Source organism: Colobus angolensis, unplaced genomic scaffold (genome assembly GCF_000951035.1).
Source record: "Colobus angolensis palliatus isolate OR3802 unplaced genomic scaffold, Cang.pa_1.0 Scaffold66, whole genome shotgun sequence".
NCBI lineage: Eukaryota > Metazoa > Chordata > Mammalia > Primates > Cercopithecidae > Colobus > Colobus angolensis.
In genome coordinates this window covers 1,580,644-1,588,504 of record NW_012120265.1, presented here as the reverse complement: position 1 = coordinate 1,588,504, position 7,861 = coordinate 1,580,644, and the positions used below count along the sequence as shown (strand labels likewise).

General features: G+C 51.9%; 1 protein-coding gene across 1 annotated transcript in view; it reads left to right on the top strand.

The window, feature by feature from the left end:
• UNC13A (unc-13 homolog A (C. elegans)) overlaps nt 1–7,861 on the top strand; it is a 91,637-nt gene that overhangs the window by 65,019 nt on the left and 18,757 nt on the right. The window contains exons 31-38 of the mRNA XM_011925908.1: nt 413–509; nt 877–1,020; nt 1,842–1,925; nt 3,160–3,237; nt 3,504–3,592; nt 4,619–4,771; nt 6,374–6,497; nt 7,776–7,781. Coding sequence (XP_011781298.1) covers nt 413–509; nt 877–1,020; nt 1,842–1,925; nt 3,160–3,237; nt 3,504–3,592; nt 4,619–4,771; nt 6,374–6,497; nt 7,776–7,781 — 775 coding nt within the window. The remainder of the gene's footprint in view (nt 1–412; nt 510–876; nt 1,021–1,841; nt 1,926–3,159; nt 3,238–3,503; nt 3,593–4,618; nt 4,772–6,373; nt 6,498–7,775; nt 7,782–7,861) is intronic.

Here is a 7,861-nt window from a genome sequence, read left to right as displayed (position 1 = left end):
AGGGAGGAAGGAAGGAAGGAAGGAAGGAAGGAAGGAAGGAAGGAAGGAAGGAAGGAAGGAAGGAAGGAAGGAAGGAAAGAAAGAAAAAGAAGGAAGGAAAGAAAAGAAAGAAGGAAGGGCTCAGAGAATAAACTCATTTGCCACAGGCAGTTTATCTGAACTAGGATTCCCGCAGGCCTGGGCCCTACTGTAAAAGGGGCCACTCATTCTATTTCATGAGCAAAGTAACTGAGGTTCAGTGCAGGAGGCGAGCAGAGGGGCAGCCACTCAAGGCTGCAGGGAGAGCTGCAGGGAGAGCTCCAGGGAGAGTAGGAGCAGCCGTAGCTCCACTCATTAGTGGGTCAGAACCAGGCAGTGCAGAGGTTGAGGAGGACAAGAGGTGGTAGAGCCCCACCCTGGCTCTTCATTCCAGATGGTTTGAACCCTTCGTCATCCAGTGGCTGGACGAGAATGAGGAGGTGTCCCGGGATTTCCTGCACGGTGCCCTGGAGCGAGACAAGAAGGATGGGGTAAGAAGGTCAACCCACAATCAGGTTCCTAATCTTCCCACTGGGGTCCAATTTCGGGGGAAATTTGCCCTTGGGATGAGGCTAGTCTCTGGTAGGTGTCCACCATCTTTGTCTTGCTGATGGTTTTTTAAAATCTTTTGTTCATTCATCGACTACGAAATGTGAGTTCCATCAAGCCAGACACCTCCATGCACCCCATGGCTTCTGTGACCATGTCTAGAGTTGACTCTAAGTCAACCTCGCCCTCTGTCCATCTCACCCCAGGGAAGCTGGTCTCTTGCTTTCCCCGTGAAGAGTGGGAGAGTCGGGCTCTGGAGCTTCTCTGGTGCTGATCTCCTCCTTCCTCTTGGCCTCCTTCCCCCTGCAGTTCCAGCAGACCTCGGAGCATGCCCTATTCTCCTGCTCCGTGGTGGACGTCTTCTCCCAACTCAACCAGAGCTTTGAAATCATCAAGAAACTCGAGTGTCCTGACCCCCAGATAGTGGGGCACTACATGAGGCGCTTTGCCAAGGTGTGGGGGAGTGGGTAGGGTTGGGGCTAGGGGACGGGGTCAGGGAATTGAGGTCCGAGTTGGAGATGGGGTAAGGTTGAGGCTGAGGTTGGAGTTGGTGATGTCACTGAGGCTGGGGTTGAAGTTGGAGTTTGGGTTGAGGTTGGAGTTGAAGTTTGGGTTGAAGTTGAGGTTGAAATGAGGTTGGAGTTGAGGTTTGGATGGAGGTTGGAGTTGGGATTAGGGTTTAAATTGAGATTGGAGTTGAGATTGGGGTTGGAGTTGAGGTGTAGGGTAAGGTTGGAATTGAGGTGTGGGTTGAGATCAGGGTTGGAATTGAGGTCATTAGTGCGAGTTGGCAATGCTGTTTGGTTGGAGTTTGAGGTTGGGTTGGGTCTTGATCTGGGATTGAGGTTGGAGTGAGTGCTGAGATTGATAGAGAATTTGAGTGAGTCCTGGGGTGAGTTTGAGGGTTGGGATCATTGGGGTTGAGGTTTGATTGATTGGCATTAGGCTGTGTTGACCTTGGGGATTACAAGTAGGAACTGGCTTTTGATTTGAGATCAGGTCATGCTTGTGGTTGAGACTGGGTTAATATGATGCTTGGTTGCTCTGAAAAAGAGCTGGGTCTACATAAAACGATTGTCTTCATCGAGCGGTATCTCCTCTGGGTCTTGATGATCATCTTGGGTGGAGAATTTGCCTAGCCCAAGGGCCCATCTTAGGTGCTATTAGGGTTTGAGTTCATCACTGATCTCACTAGTGGCCTTGATGGGACCTGATGACTGGGGCCTGCCTTGGTCCCAGCCTTTCTTCTCACCCACACACTGTGTCTTCCCCAGACCATCAGTAATGTGCTCCTCCAGTACGCAGACATCATCTCCAAGGACTTCGCCTCCTACTGCTCCAAGGAGAAGGAGAAAGTGGTGACCTGAGGGAACCCCTGACCTAGCCCCCTCCTCAGCCCCATTCAGCATCCCCAGGACTCCCTTCTCCCCAGAGCCCTGACACCTGGGGCTATGTATGTCCACCTGTGTGTGATCTGACTGGACTGTGTGTGTGTGTAGAGGTGCTTGTTTGAACGTGTGTGATCGGAGTGTATCTACTTGTGTGTGTCTGAGTGTATGGGAACTAAGTGCATGTGTCTGACTGTGTATTGTCTGTTGACTGGTACACTCTGCACGTGTGTGTGTGTGTGTCTGTGCACATCTGAGTGTGTGTGTCTGATCATGTTTTGTCTAGCTTTGTTCAATGGGTATCTATGGCATGAATGTGTGTGTGAGTCCGACTGTGCACGTCTGAGTGTGCGTGTGTGATTGTATTTCACCTGGCTGTGTTAACTGGGTATAACGTGAGTGTGTGTGCTTGTCTGTGTGTGTCTGTACATATCTGAGTGTGGGTGTCTAGCCGTGTTTCATCTGTGTTAATTGGGTATAGTGTGAGTGTATGTTCAACCATACACATCTGGGTGTGTGTCTCATATTTTATCTAGCTGTGTTAACTGGTTATAGTGTTAGTGTGTGTATGCTTGTGTGTGGTCCAGCTGTGCGTGTCTGGGTGTGTGTGACCATGTTTCGTCTGGCTGAGTTAACGGCATGTAGTGTGAGTGTGTGTCTATGTGTGTGTGTGTGTGTGTGTGACTGTGCGTATCTGGGTGGGTGTGTCTCACCAGGTTTGATCTGGCTGTGTCGAATGTGCGTGGTGTGAGGGTGTGTCTATGACAGTGTCTGGCTGTGCATGTCTGAGTTTGTGTATCTGTTGGGGGGGTCTTGTGTGTATATCTACGGGTGAGGGCACATGCCTTCAGTGTGTCACTGGCTGTTGCAAATGAAGCCTTCACTGTGCGAGCTGCAAAGCTCTGGACCCCTGCAGGAAACTCTGCTACCCCCAATTCCCAGCCCCTCTCATGGACCCACCAGGCCTGGGGTTGTGGGATTACTTGAGTCCTCCTTGCCCCCACCAATCCCCAGAGATGCCCCAGCAACAACACGCCCAGGAGCCTGAGCCCAAACACTGCCTTCCATTCGCAGGTGACCCCTCGGGACCCCAGCTTCCTCCAAACTCAGACCCTGAAACCATCCTGAGGTCCTTGGCGGTGGGTAGGGGAGGCTCTGGGGAGAGGTCCTGAGGCCTGACTCCCCTCTCTGTTCCCATCCGCAGCCCTGCATCCTCATGAACAACACTCAACAGCTACGAGTTCAGCTGGAGAAGATGTTCGAAGCCATGGGAGGAAAGGAGGTGAGGCAGGGCCGGGGAAGGGCTGCAGAAGGGAAGGGGGCACCCCCACCACTGTGTCCCTGCAGGCCCCCAAGCTCATATGCCACCAGGCCTAGGGATGAATTCCAGCTCAACCATGCTCTTAAACCTAGGCTTGCATCACAACTGTCTGTGCCTCAGTTTCCCCTCCAGCCCCTTGGGATCCCTTTCCCTGGGTCAGATGAGAAAATGCCCAGTACATGTGGATACTTACTGAACCTGGCCTGATGTCCCTTCTCCCCCCTTAGCTGGATGCCGAAGCCAGTGACATCTTGAAGGAACTTCAGGTGAAACTCAATAACGTCTTGGATGAGCTCAGCCGGGTGTTTGCTACCAGGTGGGAGCATCTCCAGGGCTGGGGGCAGTGGGGAGGGAATAGCCTTCAGCCCTCTGAGCCTGGGGCGTCTGGAGGCTCAGCAGATGTAGCAGTGAAGATTGCAGGCTCAGAGTTAGACAAGGCTGAGTTCAAATCTCGGCTTTACTGCTTACTAGCTGTGTGGCCTTGGGTGAGTCACTTAACCTCTCTGAGCCTTATATATTCTTTTATTCCTCTGTAAAGTTGGGGTGATGACAATAATAGTACCTGGGTAGGATTTTGAGAATGAAATGAGCAATACGGGCAAACGTCTTATCCCTTTGCCTGGTTCTGCTGTTATTATTTTCCACTCTTTTTTTTTTTTTTTGACATGAAGTCTCGTTCTGTCTCCAGGCTGGAGTGCAGTGGCGTGATCTTGGCTCACTGCAACCTCCACTTCCTGGGTTCAAGTAGCTGGGACTACAGGTGCACGCCACCACACCCAGCTAATTTTTGTATTTTTAGTAGAGACGGGGTTTCACCATGTTGGCCAGGTTGCTCTTGATCTCTTGACCTCATGATCCACCCATCTTGGCCTCCCAAAGTGCTGGGATTACAGGCATGAGCCACTGTGTCTGGCCTGTTCTCCATTCTTTTTTTGACGGAGTCTCACTCTGTCGCCCGGGCTGGAGTGCAGTGGCCGGATCTCAGCTCACTGCAAGCTCCGCCTCCCGGGTTTACGCCATTCTCCTGCCTCAGCCTCCCGAGTAGCTGGGACTATAGGCGCCAGCCACCTCGCCCGGCTAGTTTTTTGTATTTTTTTGTAGAGACGGGGTTTCACCGTGTTAGCCAGGATGGTCTCGAACTCCTGACCTCGTGATCCGCCCGTCTCGGCCTCCCAAAGTGCTGGGATTACAGGCTTGAGCCACCACGCCCGGCCTACCTGTTCTCCATTCTTGCTCGGTTATGTGCTGTGATGCTAATGATATGACCTCGAGGACCAAAGATGAGCATCTGTGTCCTCATCCAGCCCTTCCTGTGGTCTGAGCCTTTTCTTTCTGTCCCCAGCTTCCAGCCGCACATTGAAGAGTGTGTTAAACAGATGGGTGACATCCTTAGCCAGGTTAAGGGCACAGGCAATGTGCCAGCCAGTGCCTGCAGCAGCGTGGCCCAGGATGCTGACAATGTGTTGCAGCCCATCATGGACCTGCTGGACAGCAAGTGAGCTGGGCCAGGTGGACTGGGCTGGCCAGGGACGGGCTGGGGCAGGGCCATAGAGACCCAGGGACTGGCTGGAGAGGGTGTGCAGGGAATGTTTGCTGGGTGGTCCCTGGATAGTTGTATGGCTGAGTAGAGGGTGGAATGAAGGGGATGGAAAGTTGGGTGGGCAAATAATTGGAAGGATTGGTGAGTAAATATTTTTGTGGATGAATGAATGGTGGATGAATAGGTGACATGAGGGGTGGATAGGTGGGTGGATGCATGGATTAAAAGATAAATGTTTAGAAGGCTAGATGGAGGATAGATGTTTTAAAAAGATGGATGGGTGGATAGTTGGGTAAATATTTGGATGGATGAATAAATGTTTTGATGCATAGATGGATAGATGCATAGATGGATGGATGTCTGGCAGGCTGACTTGATGAATGGTTGGATGGATGGATGGTTGGATGGACCGATGGATGGATGGATGGATGGATGGATGGATGGATGGATGGATGGATGGATAAATGGATGGATAGGTGGATAAATATTTGGATGGATGAATAAATGTTTTGATGCATAAATGGATGGAAAGATGGGTGGATGGATGAATGGATGGATGGATGGATGGATGGATGGATGGATGGATGGATGGATGGATAGATAGGTCAATAGATATTTAGATCATTGAATAAATGTTTTGATGCATAAATGGATGGACAGATGGGTGGATGGATAAATAAATGGATGGTTGGATGGGTGAGTGGGTGGATAGATATAGGTGGATAAATATTTGGATGGATAAATAAATATTTTGATGCATAAATGAATGGACAGATGGGTGGGTGGGTGGATGAGTGGGTCGATGGATGGATGGATTAATAGCTGGGTAATATTTGGATGAATGAACAAATATTTTGATGCATAGATGGATGGACAGATGGATGAATGATGAGTGGATGGATAAATAAGTGGATAAATGGATGGCTGAGTAGAAGGATGCATGGAAGAATGGATGGATGAACAGATGGACAGATGGATGGATAGAAAAAGAAATAGAGAATTAAGGACCACTGGAAGAGGGATGGATTGGTGGGTGACTGGATCAGTTGGCAGATGGATCATGGTGGACTGCCTGTCTCCTTCAACCCCTATCCATCCAACCACGATTTCTTTGCTGTTTTCCCTTTCAAGCCTGCCCTCTGACCATTCCCCTCCTGTTCCTCCTGGGCGTGGCCTTCTCCCTCATAGTCCCTGATCTCCATCCTTCCTGTTTCAGTTCCTCCTCCATACTGTTCTTTCAAACATGAAAGTCTGGCTGTGTCTCCCTCTTGAACACTCCATGGCTCCCCCACTACCCCTATCCTCATGATAAGGCCCAAGCCTTCCTCACAGACATTGATGCCCCTTCCCATCTGGTCCCTGCTGACCAGTCCAACCACCACTCACTCTTTTCTTCATGCATCAGATATTATAGCCCCATCAAACCACCCAGGGGTCCCTGTACAGGCTGTGGGCCCTCTTTCCTATCTGTGGAATGCCTTGCCCACCTGTTAAGGGAAGGGGATCTGTGGGTTGGGGCCAACTGGGCCCTCTCTCAGACCTGCCCCTCGTCCCCAGCCTGACCCTCTTTGCCAAAATCTGTGAGAAGACGGTGCTAAAGCGAGTGCTGAAGGAGCTGTGGAAGCTGGTTATGAACACCATGGAGAAAACCATCGTCCTGCCACCCCTCACCGACCAGACGGTGAGACCTGCAGGGGGCCCGTGGGGATATTTGGGTCACATCCCTGGAGGGAGCCCAGAAAACTTGGTGCCTAGAGGCCGGGGGTTGAGAACAAAGGCATCCGGTCTCAGAGAGGTCATCCAGGCTCAAGGGCCATCCAAGGGTCATGGAAGCCACCAGAGGTCAGTGGGGGGCCATTCAGAGGTCAGAGAGGTCACACGGGGGTTAAAGGTCATCGAAGAGTTAAAGAGATCATTCAGAGTCCATTGTGGTTTCTCCAGGGTTGAAGAGATCAGGTAGAGTCAAGAGACCGCTAAAGTAATAGAGGTCACATGTAGGTCAAAATGGCATTCAGAGGTCAGAGGTCATCCAGAAAACAGGTCAGCTTCGGGATCAAGGTTATCCTTGAGTCACGGAAGGCCCACATTGGCCAGGCACTGTGGCTCACGCCTGCAATCCCAGCACTTTGGGAGGTTTGAGGCAGGCAGATTGCTTGAGGTCAGGAGTTTGAGACCAGCCTGGGCAACATGGTGAAATCTCATCTCTACTAAAAATACAAAAATTAGCTGGATGTGGTGGCGCATGCTTGTTTTCCCAGCTTCTTGGGAAACTGAGGCACGAAAATTGTTTGAACCTGGGAGGTAGAGGCTGCAGTGAGCTGAGATGGTGCCACTGCAATCCAGCCTGGACGACAGGGTGAGACCCTGTCTCAAAAAAAAAAAAAAAGAAGGCACAGGCATCAATGGGTTTTTCTAAGGGCTTTGGGGCTCATTCAAAAGCCAAAGAAGGGGGATACCATGGACTTCAAAGATCAGAGATCAATAGACCAGGGGGCTCCTGGAGGTCAGCCAGAGGTCATGGAGGGCATCCAAGGTCAAAGAAGTCAAGCAGAGGTCAGTGGCCATCCACAGACCAGGACCGATAGACCAGAGGCCATAATCTCCAGGGACCAGGGGGACCTAGACATCTGTAGAGGAATGTAGCTGGGCGTGGGTCCCTCCGGGAGACGTCAGGAACCTGAGGACAGCAATGGCACGTGGGCTGTGGGCACACTGCGGAGTGGGGAGGTCTTTCCCAGGTGGACCACGGAGGCTTGGGAAGGGTGCGCGGGGACCGTAGATAGGCGACGATGGTGGGGGAGGCTCGGACTTCCCATCCTCCCGTCTCCTCTGGGCTGGGCTGGGGCAGGGGTCTTGCCCCTCCGTGCTGCCATCTCTGCCCCCTCCCTGGCCTTCCCGGGAGACTCATGGTACCTTATTCCCCCCTCCCCCACTGCCCCGCCCCCATCACGGCTGACAGATGATCGTAAGTAGAGGCCCGTCTGTCCGTCTGTCTGTCCGTCCTCTCTGTGTCTGGACTCAGCCCACCGCGTCGCTGCACCCCTC